Source organism: Aythya ferina, assembly GCF_964211825.1.
Source record: "Aythya ferina genome assembly, chromosome: 8".
Lineage (NCBI taxonomy): Eukaryota > Metazoa > Chordata > Aves > Anseriformes > Anatidae > Aythya > Aythya ferina.
Window position 1 is genome coordinate 22,549,651 of NC_140304.1, and position 12,184 is coordinate 22,561,834.

The window sequence follows — 12,184 nt, forward strand, 5'->3', positions numbered from 1 at the left end:
TGAATTAGCATTGTGGTCACCAATGCCCATTGATGCTGGTAAGCTGTTGTTAAAGAGGTGTTATTACAAGGCTCAGACAGGCTCTTCACACTTGTAAATTATCCAGAAATGCAAAGTGCAAGTTTGAAAAATTACATTTTGCCAACCAATATTCCTAATGACCACAAAGGGGCAGGAATCACAGTGAAATAATGGTGGGTATATTGAAAGGAAAATACAAGAGTATTACATATTAGGATAGGGAGAGAGCCTGGTGGCTTGCCTCCTGCTCTGCAGCAGGTGCTTAGGAGAAAAATCATGGAGTGAGTTTCACCAGCATATCTTTCTAGCAGGCATCCATCCGTGCACAGATATCAATCGTCCAAGGTCATAAAGGAAGCAGATTAAGAGGGAAGTCCTTGCTGTATGTATAAGAATGGCCACCTCTGTCTTCTAGACCACTTTATTTCCCGTTCAAAGTCAGCTGTGAGCGTGAGGAAGCCTGTGTCATTCTTGTTTTCTTCCTGGTGGTGTAACAGCGGAGCCACATCATCATTTTCAGTGTACTCATCCTGACAGCAGCTGTGTGAGAGCAGCAGGCACGTTTCACAGTGGAAGCCAGAGCACAGCTGTACCTCAGCACAGGTGATGGGGAAGGCTAAAGACAGGGATTTAAACCTGAATTCCACAATTTCCAGATGAAAGGACTATTCCCACTATGATCTTTTCCTTGTTGTGTCAATAACTTCTTTTAGTTCATTTAGCCTGGGCACCTAAATAAGGTTACCCACGTATGCCTATTGCGTGTGCTCATCTCGTTCATCTCGTATCACAAGTGTAACTATTTTTTCTTTCACAAAAGAGACTACTTTCAGTCTTAATTTAGCACAAGTTGTAAAAGCTTTCTGATAAAAATGCAAGCTCCCCTCTCCTACAAAGCCAGTCTTATTTTTGGCTGCCCTTCTGTTCTGCTGAGAACAGTGGGCACTTGTAGCGGGAGGACAGAGTTATTTTTCTTTAAAATCTCTCGCAGCAGGTGAGTGTTCACAGAACACTTAATTGCAGAGATGTGTTTAATAATTCATTTTTCTCAAACCTGTGTGTGACTCTGGAAAAACAGCATCCACGAGAACAGGAGGAGCACTGTGATTGCTGGTTTCTGAATTAGAATTTTTGGATGAGGTACATTTGATGTGGGTGCTAAATACTTGAAAAAGCATCAGAATTCAATTTAATTTTCTCATTTATTTTAAGAAACCATCTGATGATGTGTTTTTGAAATAAACGAGTTAATATTTGTGTATAAGTGCCATATTTATGTTGGCATATGTTACATTTTAGCCACTTTAAATTCTTTGGCTATTACAAAATTACAACGAAACATCTTTCATGTGACTGCTGTGTGCTTAATGTGTAGCACAAAATGAGAATCTGTGCTAAATATACATGACCCAACAGCATTTTCAAGGCTCTGCCAGTCAGGCAATGCAGATCGTATGTAACATGGTTCATATAAAGGACACCTTGCTAGGTTAGAGGGTGGAAGGCTGCACCTCTGCGCTTCGGCATTGAAGATTATCTGCCAAGAGGGACTTTTCTCCTTGGGAAGGTCCTTTGTTTTAGGGAGAGGCTGTATAGCCTGTGGAAACAGCCTGGGTGATGTTGAAGTGACTCTGGACTGGTTTGTTTTGTTGTTCTTGTAGATTTTTTTTTAAGGGAAAGAAATGAAAAAAGGAGAATTGAAATGTTACTACTCTTGGTAGGGCAAATTTTAAGATAGCAGCTGAGATGGTTTTCTGATTTATAGCAATTGTTTCACAACAAGCAAATTGTCTAGAATAGCGGAGAACAACAGTGATTTTTTATATATAATAGGAGCGAGAGAGATGCATCTTCATGGTTGGCTGTCTCTTGCTCTCGGTTGCCCTGCAGGAAGGCAGTGTCACCAGTTCTGCAGCAGACCACAGATTGTGCTTTTGAGGCTTCAGGGTCCCCTCCGAGGCCACCTCGTGTCCTTTTGCTGGGTAGGGCAGCCAGCAGCCTTACTGGCTAGTGCATGCCCGATTTGTCCGCTGGCATTTCTCTCTCTGGCTGTCTGTACCCATGTTCTTGTGGACCTCTTCAAACGTATCTCAGGGGAGCATTGCCTTTGGAAGCTTCCCGCACCCTAGCTCAGCCTGCTGCTGTCCTCTGGTGTGCTGAAGCAGACTTGAGTGTGCGTAAATCTTTGCTAGCATGGCTTCCCCACCGTGAGACCCTCCTTGTGATTCAGCTGATAGGATTATCCAGAAATCTCTATTTGCTCAGCAAGTGACTTTTTCAGCGGTATTAGCTGTGAAAAGAAAGTCCCTTTCTTTGAAACGTTTAAAAAAAAAAATGAAAAAGTTTCTTAAAGGAGGGATGTGTCTGAGCTAGTTATCTTTCAGCTCCCTGTCAAATAAGATAGAGCCCATTTCTTAAAACACAAAACACTCAATTTTTTGCTGTCTTCTGCTTCAGAGCTGTTGTTCCCATAAATTCCATAGAATAATGCAGTTCTGAGCAAAGAGCAAGCAGGAAAAATGTAAACCAAGAAGGTGAATTTTCTTTCTTCTGCTCCCGCTTGAGGCTTATGAGTAAATAGAAACGATGATACCAGTAATTTCCACTCCTAGTGTCATGGGAACTTGGTTATGAAGTGAGGAGCAAGAATTCATTTAGAGGGCAAGGACCGGGCGTGCTCCAGGGATGTGGCCCTGAGCAGAGAGGCCAGGGGGAGAGAGACTGCAGTCGTTTGGACTTGGAGTTATCAAATGACAAATACAAGAGTCTGGAGTTGTTTCTCCGTGCGATATAGTAAGCAGAGGTGGGTGTGATGGGCACCCAGCCCTCTGACACCTATCCCTGCTGTCACCCAGGACTTGCTCAGTAGGTTTTCTCTTGCTTTGTCTTCAGAATACGAACAATCTTTTTGTTGAAAGCTTTAAAAAGAACAAATATATATATATATATATATATATATATATATATATATATATATGTATGTATGTATGTATATCTGTATATATATATATACACACACATTATATGTATTCAGCTCTGCCTGGTCCTAACTTCATTATGGGAATGACAGGATTTCACTGCAAAAGACATCTCAGATCTGTGTATTTACTTGTAGTTTGTTTGAACAACGAACGTTAAAATTCAGACTTGGCACAAAGGTAATCGTGGAGACTTTGGTCATGTTTTTTTTAAGAAGAGAGGAACAAGAGAATGGCTTTGTAACTGATGAAATATTGTATTTTCAGTACACCATTATTTTTTCTGGTTGTGTTTCCAAGGCTACCCCAAGAGTGCAAACTTTAAAAGCAGGTTAAAAAAAAGACTTCACACCATTACGTGGCTCTATCCCTAGTGGTTCCTGCTGCCCTTCGAGGTGACCGTGCTGTTGTGTCCCACAGCAATTAGAGACGGTAATGGGAGGGCAGCTGGGGAGGTCATCTAGTCCACCAAACGCATGTTTTCCATGGAATCCAAGAATCTCCTGGATGAAATCTCACATTTTTGTTAACTCTCACTGAGAGAAAATTTGGGAGTTGCTGTAAAAGTTACCAATAGGTTTAAAAATATGTATGCCCATGCCCAGCTGTTGTCCTGGGGCCAGAACTCAGGATTTTAGGTTTGCTTAATTAGTATTTCCATTTAAAACTTCAGGGCATACAAACATTTCAAATTGCTTTGTAGAAATTCCCTTTCTCAGACTGTGTGAGAATTTGGTTTATATACAGGCATTAGTTTCGTGACCGGTCTCAGTGGATTTAGATGGTTTCCAGAAATCAGTGTTGCTCAATTAAATGTGTAGGGGGAAAAAGATTCATTACAACAATGTAAATTCAAGTTGAACAAGGCAGCAAGTTTTTTTAGATTTTTACTGCCTGTGAACGTTCAGTTTCCTTTTGTTCTGGTTTTTAATAGTATTGATTTTTTTAAATGTACGAAAGTAAAGTAAGTCCTTAGTGTACAAAGTGGGGAGTTGGTGTACAGTGAGAGGTATAATTGCATTGTATCCTTCAAGGACAAAAGTTTTGGATTCTGTTGCATTTGTCATATGAAAAATTTAGACTATTTTACTAAGATCACAGAGTAAATAACAAAAAAATAAAAAGAACAAATCAACTGCAGAAATGCAATACAAGACATCAGCTCAGCACACTGCATAGCAAAACAGTCAATCACACCGCAATCACCAGCTGCCTGAACAGTAAATTAACATTTCACTGGGATAGATGAGAGGTGAATAAACACAGATATATGTAAATATAAACTAAGTAGAAATAGACATGATTATAGATGAGTAAATACGTGAAATCAGCGTCAGTTAAGCAAGCACACTTAATAATTACTTGCTGCTAATGTCAGGACAATGTGCCAAAGACTGCAGATGGTGGCCATTATGTTTTGAAAAGGCTTTTTCTGGGTTTTGAGCTATTTTCTTTGCCCAGTCCTCGAGGCTTCTTTCACCAAGCATGGGCCCAATTCAGTACACCTCCGTAAATGTCTGTGGTCGGGTCAGCTCTGTGATTTCCCTCCAGCAGCTTGCTGAGGACAGACAGTGTGTCCCCACATCTGTGTGGATGGTGCTAACCCCATTGCATTCTCAGTCTGTAAAGGCTTTTTGGAAATAAAGCCGAGCAAGCTGCAGAAATAGAGGCCCAGCCTTGCAGCTTAGTGTCTCAGCTGTCACCTCTGGCTGGGGCTGGCGTGTCCCCTGGTGTCTGTGGCCTGTGTCAGCGGTTGGAGGGCTCCCTAGCACACAGCTGCAATCCTCATCGAGCCTCTTGGCCTTGTAAAACGTAGCAGCTGGAGCAGGTTGCTTGGTTGAGCTGCCCCAAGTGTGGAGTCACCCCACTCTACCCTGTGGGGACACTGGGGTCTTGCATAAGCAGCTGGTGTATGTGCTCAATCAGAAGATGTAGATAGGCTTAAGAAAGTCCCGCAGTTTTAACAAAGTCTTCAAATATCGCTGTGTAGGGGCAAAGTCGCGCTTCACAGCTTTGGGCGATGTTTGGCTGCTGCTGAGGGAGGGAACCCATCTTCTGGTGCTCCCATTATGCTTGTCTGAGCCTGCCCCAAGCCCCTGTGCTCCCCAGCCTGCTTGAAAAACGACCAAAAAAAAGCAGCTTTCTGCCAAGTTAGGGGCTCCATCTGCTCCAGAGAGGCTCTGGTGACCCTGGAGCTGCATGTAGGATTTGTTTGCTGGTTGTTGGAGGCTGGAAAGGGCGGTGAGTAGGACGAGGAGCGGGCAGAGCAAGCACCCTTTTCACTAGCTGCAAGGTCAGTGCAACTGTAATGAGCAGTGATCATTTTAATCTCTTACACATTAGGAAAATACATTTAAACATCTCTTCCTCTTGGGATTGCTGAATCCATGTCCCTCCTGGATCATGGAAACTCCTCTCTCAGTTCATCAAAAGCTTAATGTTAAAACCACCTTGGTTTACAGATGTTCCCAAGCCTCCCTGAAATAAAAACACCTTCATGTATGTGTCAAGAACATGAAGATGAGGAGCTGCAGCCAGCTCCACTGGGACAGCAGCTGAAGGGGTCTCTCCTCCTCTCGCTGGCTGCAGGCTTTGCCTCCTTTTTGTCTCTGTGCCGTTCCTAGGCCAGGCTCATCTCTGAAGTGATTAATCAGAACTGTGTGCTGCGTTCAAAACGTGGCCTCATGGTGACCTGTGTGCAGAGTGACATCATGGGTGGACTCCATTAACTCCCGGCATGGGGTTAAATGTTTTAGTGCTGCATAGGGATAAGAGATCATCACATGCTTCTTACTTGGGCAAAGCAGTGTTTCAAAGCTGCCCTGGGGTCAAATGTTGCCAATGTTTCTTGTACAGTGGCTGCACAAAAAGATGAAAAACTTTCAACCTAGATACCTAATTTTATTGATCCAAAAGACACAACTGTATTTTCGTGAAACTTTTTATTGATTATTAAAATGTTACATGATTTTTTTTTTCATTTCTGCTGAGTCTTTCAGGCCTGAAAGTCACTTTGATTTCCTTGCTGACTTTCAGTTTTAGTGATTAGTTTCTTACCAAGCATAGGCCAGCCTGTGCAGGTTTCCAGATACTTAGCCTGTAGAATTTTTATGTCAACCCACATCTAAAATGAACTTAAAGCTTCTTAGCTGTGCACATAAAACTGTATCTGTTAATTTTGACAAATGTCTTAACAGCTTTCGGGAAAACTAATGTCAACGTATGGTACATTTTGTAGGTTTGGTGTGTCAGCTGTTCTGTAATTTCCAGTGCTATGACCACATTATAAACCTGCAAAAATCCATGTATTAAAAAAATAAGCCGTAAAAATGGTTTCAAATTGTCATATACCTGAATGAATGCCCAAGGGGCTGGGGGGAGCCCTCTGTTGCCCTCATTTACAGGCAAACCAGATGGACTTTATTCATTTCAGGAAAAAGGGTACTCAAGCAGAAACTGTGCTTGTCATGTTGCAGTCTGTACTGAATTTGTGTGGCCGAGGCCATTCAACCTGGATTTGTAGTGGGAGCACCAATTATCTTTTAATTTAGATTTACATGACACATTCCTTGCTTATCTGATGTTATGTCCTCATGGGGGTGATCTGGTTGTTTTTCCAGGCAAGCCAACGTTTATGAAAGCTCCTGAAGATCAGATTGGGATTTCTGGAGGAGTGGCCTCTTTTGTGTGTCAGGCAACAGGAGAACCCAAACCTCGTATCACATGGATGAAGAAGGGGAAGAAAGTCAGTTCTCAGCGGTTTGAGGTAATAAAAATAAATAAAATTGGAAAACAGTCTAATTCCTGCAGGTCTTAAGTACACAGTACTCATCATTGCAGCCCAGGTATTTCTGCATCACAGCAATACAGTCCAGGGCTTTAAAGTTAAGTTTCTTCCCTGCAGCAATGCAATCTGTAGAGCTGGTGTTATTTGTGAGCATGATGCTGGTTGCACACACGGGAGATCCTTCTTCAGATGAGAGGCAGGCTAGCACTGAATGGGATGGCAGATAAAAGTTGCATCTAGCAGTAGTTTTCTGTTTTCATTGTGAAAGTCGATATGGCACCTCCTTGGCCTGCTATCCCTAGTGAAATTAAAAAGTGGGATCTCAATATCATACTGGAAAGCTTTCTAAGCAAGGGCTGCTGTCACCCCTCCCACAAATGCACTTGAATAGAGAATGGTGAAGCCATCTGACGGGGTAATTTGAATTCCCTAGAATCATAGAATACCCCAAGTAGGAAGGGACCCACAAGGATCATCAAGCCCCATTCCTGGCTCCACACAGGACCATCCAAAAAAAACAAACTGTATGTTGTCCAAATGCTTCTTAAATTCCAGCAGGCCCAGCGCCATGACCACTGCCCTGGGGATCCTGTCCCAGTGCCCGACCCCTCTGGGTGCAGACCCTTTCCCTAACCCCCAGCCTGACGCTCCCCTGTCCCAGCTCCATGCCGTTCCCTCACGTACTGTCCCTGTCCCCAGAGAGCAGAGCTCAGCACCTGCCCCTCTGCTCCCCTCGTGAGGGAGCTGCAGGCCGCCATGAGGCCTCCCCTCACAGCCTGCTCTCCTCGGGGCTGAGCAAACCAAGGGACCTCAGCTGCTCCTCATACGTCTTCCCCTCTGGACCATTCACCACCTTGCAGCCCTCCTTTGGACTCTAAAAGTTTTATGTCCTTTATACTATGGTGCCCCAAACTGCACACAGCACTTGAGGCAAGGCCGCACCAGCACAGGGTAGAGCAGGACGATCGCTTCCCTCAGCCGGCCAGCAGACTGAGAGAAGGGAAAGAGGAAGAACAGGTATCAGAAATATTTTTATAAGACATCTAATTGGGTTCACATTTTAAATATCAAATACACTATCACTGACTTTCTCCACCTTTTCCTCCACTTTCCTTTTTTTTGGAGTTGGGTTCTTCTGTCTAAAACTACTCTTGGAAATGTGGCCCTGCCCACCGTTCTGCTCTTTCCTCTAACCCTCCTCTTTGTTGCTTTTTGCTTTTCTGACTAGAGCACAGCTGACTTCATTGCCCAGAGTAGATTGATTCAAGTCACCAATTTTTTAATCACGATTTTGTATGTGAGCAGGAAACCTTTATTAATCAATTGCAAACATTTTTATATAAAGGTCTGTTTTGTTGTATAGTAACTGTTTAAACATTCTGATTTGTAAGTTAATATAAACTTTGTAGTGAATTTGGTGACTGTTGTGGCTTACCAGAAGGATACACATTATTATATGCATTTAAATGATCAATTTCTATCTTCATTCACTTCAGTTTTTATACATAGTTAAAGCATTTTTAATGTGTTAGGAGATAGTGAATAATCTCTGTGTTTTTTGCCAGGTAATTGTTAATTTTACCTCATTCCTAAGCTAGTCATTATTAAGAAGAAAACTGAAATTCAGTTAAAATGATAAAAAATAAATTCAAATCTGATGTACACATGCTGAGTAGAGGTATCCATAGTTAGCAAATTGAACAGCGTTTCTGGTCTTGGTCTCTCCCAGGTCTCTAGTGGTTGTAGCTGCCTTCCTCTCACACACAGCCTTTATTCAAGGGATATTAAGGGAAAAAAAGGATTTTTCTGCTCTTTCACCTCATAGCTTTTCAATCCTTATCACTGAACTGAATTAGTCTCTGCATCTGACTGTTGCTTTGAAATTTGGCAGTAGCTCTATACTGTGGAAGGATTATAGTGAGTTTAGCATTTTGTTACATTCTGTGTTTAATTTAAAATCCAATTTAAAAATATGTAATTTAAAAAAAAAATGCATTGCTGCAGTGTTCACCTTCCAATGCCCTGTCTGCTGCTACTTGACCCCAAATTAGGGTTTATTTGCAAGCTGCTTCTGTTATTTCAAGCAAAAGGATTATTCCTTCCAATGTGAGGAATAACAGATTTTCGGTGTCTTGGTTACCTTTTTATTTCTTCCTATTTTTCCTGTTGCTGCAGAGTCTTGGGGTGCACATTATTTTCTCATTCCTGTTTTCACTCCATGGTCTTGGTGCTGTGAGAAGCACACCAAAGTAGGGCTCTTGAAATCAGGTACAAGTTTTGCACGGAGGTGATGCAGGCCCCAGGCTGACGCGTGTGTCTGGAGCAGTGAACAGCTTAGTCTCTCCATCTGCCCCTGCATTCCCCAGTGACGGGAGGGGTCTTGTGCCTTTCCCTCATGTTGTCACCATCTGTGGTTCAGTTAGTATTTCCAAGCTTTACAGTGCTCAGTAATAGGAGAAGGACGAGTTTGGCATTAACAGTGGCCCAAGGCTGTGCCTTCACTGACTTGCCATTAAGTCATAACTTACAGTGATCCAGCAGTAAACTAACAAATACCTTTCTTCCCTGTAGAAGCTCGAGTAATGTATGTTACAGCTTAGCAGGAGGGAATGGCAATGATTTATTAAGGACTTTATTTATTATGCTGTGGAAGGAGCTGTAATTACAGCATTGATGATCATGCCAGAATTGCAAAGTACCTGATGCTGAAGGACGTTGAAAACAGTCACTTTCTGCTGAAGTTAGCATGCGCTGTAGGTGCTCAAGGTGTTGCTCTGGTTTTGTTACTATTTTCCTGGTGATCCCACAGGAGTATATCACTCTGCTCTTCCATCAAGGTGAAAGTTGGCACTGAATTGCGATCAGTGTGATTAGTAAAACCATTAGTGCAAATATGGCTCAGATGTTTTAAATCATCAGATCCACTTCTTTATTACCAGGTTGATAATTTTTCAACTTTAATTGATCCATAAAGAACCTCATTGGATCTTCATTTGTTCTAGCCTTCTCAGAGGGCAGATATGTTCTTGACTCTGAGATTTTTTGATTTCTGGACTTGGAACACTTGCCTAGTTGTATGATATTTTCTAGTTTACAGATCTTTCTGATTTGTTTTTAACCCCTGGATTGTTTGACCTTGTTTTTGTTGCACTAGACAGCACTTAAGAACTGCTTTCTTTTTGTTGTTAAAGGTTATTGAGTTTGATGATGGGTCGGGATCAGTTCTGCGGATACAGCCCCTGCGTGTTCATCGAGACGAAGCCATCTACGAGTGCACAGCCACCAACAGTGTTGGGGAGATAAACACGAGTGCCAAATTAACAGTGTTAGAAGGTAAGTGGAAGGTGTTTTTTTCATGTCCTTAGGTGGCTGGAAACATGGCCTTGGCTTTGGTAGCTACATGTTGTAGTGCTCTTAAGTGACATGGTGATATCCTAGCTCTGTTTGGAGAAGCTGTGTTGTTCCTGTACCATTTGCTGTAATTTCTCTTAGTGATAGAAGCCCTTATTTTTCAGACAATCATGAGCAGAAAGGATGGCAGATTCTGAACTTTCTTTAAAGTGTATTAGTTGAATTGTCTGACTGAGGTATGTTATTTCTGGCTTGGAGGCCTAGCTAAAGAGACATTTGTATACTTTTCTCAGCTGCCTGCCTTGATGTAATACCCATCTTCAGGGTATCTAAGAATTGTATCTGACAATCAGAAACTTAATCTATGTTGCTGTACCTTCTGGATTAAATCAGCACAGTTCTTTTTGAATGGATTTTCAGGTTCCTCTTCAGATTTTGAGCTTGATGTGGAATTTAGCTGGGTTTACTTTTCACTGTAGTCACAACTTGTTAGTCTTTTTCTCTTCTCTTCTGCTTGCTATGTTGTTCCTTCTAAACTGAACGTTATGTGGAAGAACTGCGTGTTAGGTATAAAAGGCTTGTGATCAGTTGATATTTTTTATATTAGATTGTCGGAATTATTGTCTGCTTTTAAGGCAATGGGGATTTTTTCAGCCCATCAATGTGCTAAAATATTTGTTTATACATAGGATTTTGTAAGTGCATTGGATTGTTGCAAATTTAGGACATTTGGCTGAATGGTCTTTTAAATTTGCATTTACTAAGACAAGCAAGAAAAAGGCTTAAGCAAATTGCTTGCTGTGTATGGATTCATGAAGAAACTTTCAAGTAATGAAAGAACTGGGCTGGAAAGTGTCTGTATGATTTGGAATCATCAAATTCAGATGAACTTGTTCTGTTCAGTCTGGTCATGAAGGCAGAGGACACTGGTTATCCCAACCATGAGTGTGCCAGCCATGCACAAGTGAAGCGTTTTTCCCTTGCTCTGCCACAGATATGTTACCGTTGTCCCTGGTTCTCCCTTCCCATTTACAGCATAGAGGTAATCATATTTTCCTCTCTGCTCTGTGACAAAGAATACATCAAACAACTGTAATGTGCTCAGACACTCTGGTGATGGGAGTCATAGAAATCATTCAATACTTGATGTGATTGTGTATCTTGTTTCTGGAGGTGGGGCACCTTAAAGGATCAGCTTGCTCTTCAGTAGCAGTATTAAGAGATGGATAACAGGTGTTACAGACTTGAAAATTGTCGAGTGAAAAAAGCAGATCCCTTTTGTTACTTCTTGCCTTTGCAGCCACATATGTGAGTACATAAAGCTCGGTGGAGCTCTTTCAGCATTTTTCTTGCAGATCTGCATTTAAATGATTCTTACAACTGGATTTTTGTGATGCTCAATACTCGACTAAACGAATGTTCCACACATTCCTGTTTCCTTTGGTTGCATTTGCCTTTATGTATCTTAGATATGTATGCACATGCACACACGCTAATAATTTATTTGCTCTGTGTTAAATGTTCAAAGGCCCACAGAGACATGCATTGCATAAAGGAGCACAACAGCATTTCTCAGCTCCGTAGAGCTCCTGCTGGGTTCCTGATGAGGTAAAACTTTCAGACCACCACATAAATAGGGAATGGTAGGAAACACCAGGGACGGGAAAAGACATGCTTGCACTGTTTAAGAGCCACAGAAGCAAAAGTCACTACCAGTCAGGCACAGAGCCTGCTTTTCTGTTTGAAAACTGCCTTTAATCAGGGGTAATGCTGGTTTAATACGATCCCATAAGGTCAAAAACCATCCGCAGGCTGGGGGCTGCGTTGTCCTCTCAAGCTGAAGAGTATCGACCCCTTGCCAAGTACTCTCATAATGGGTAAAATTAAGAAGTATTTGCTGTGTAGCAGTTTATATGTGCTTATACAGAGAGTTGTGAGCTTGCTTACAGAGGAGGAAGAGGTACCTTGCTTGTTGGCTTAGCCTGATGAAGCAGGTAAGCTCTGTTATGATGTATCTGCATTCAGAAAACACATTTTATGTCTTTCC

The 12,184-nt window shown here is 42.0% G+C and overlaps 1 protein-coding gene across 14 annotated transcripts in view; it reads left to right on the forward strand.

The window, feature by feature from the left end:
- The window catches only part of PTPRF (protein tyrosine phosphatase receptor type F), a 364,428-nt gene that overhangs the window by 174,411 nt on the left and 177,833 nt on the right, over positions 1 to 12,184 (forward strand). For all 14 annotated transcript variants that reach the window (XM_084527751.1, XM_084527753.1, XM_084527745.1 and 11 more), the window contains exons 4-5: positions 6,620 to 6,765; positions 9,978 to 10,119. In XM_084527751.1, the coding sequence (XP_084383877.1) occupies positions 6,620 to 6,765; positions 9,978 to 10,119 (288 nt within the window). The remainder of the gene's footprint in view (positions 1 to 6,619; positions 6,766 to 9,977; positions 10,120 to 12,184) is intronic.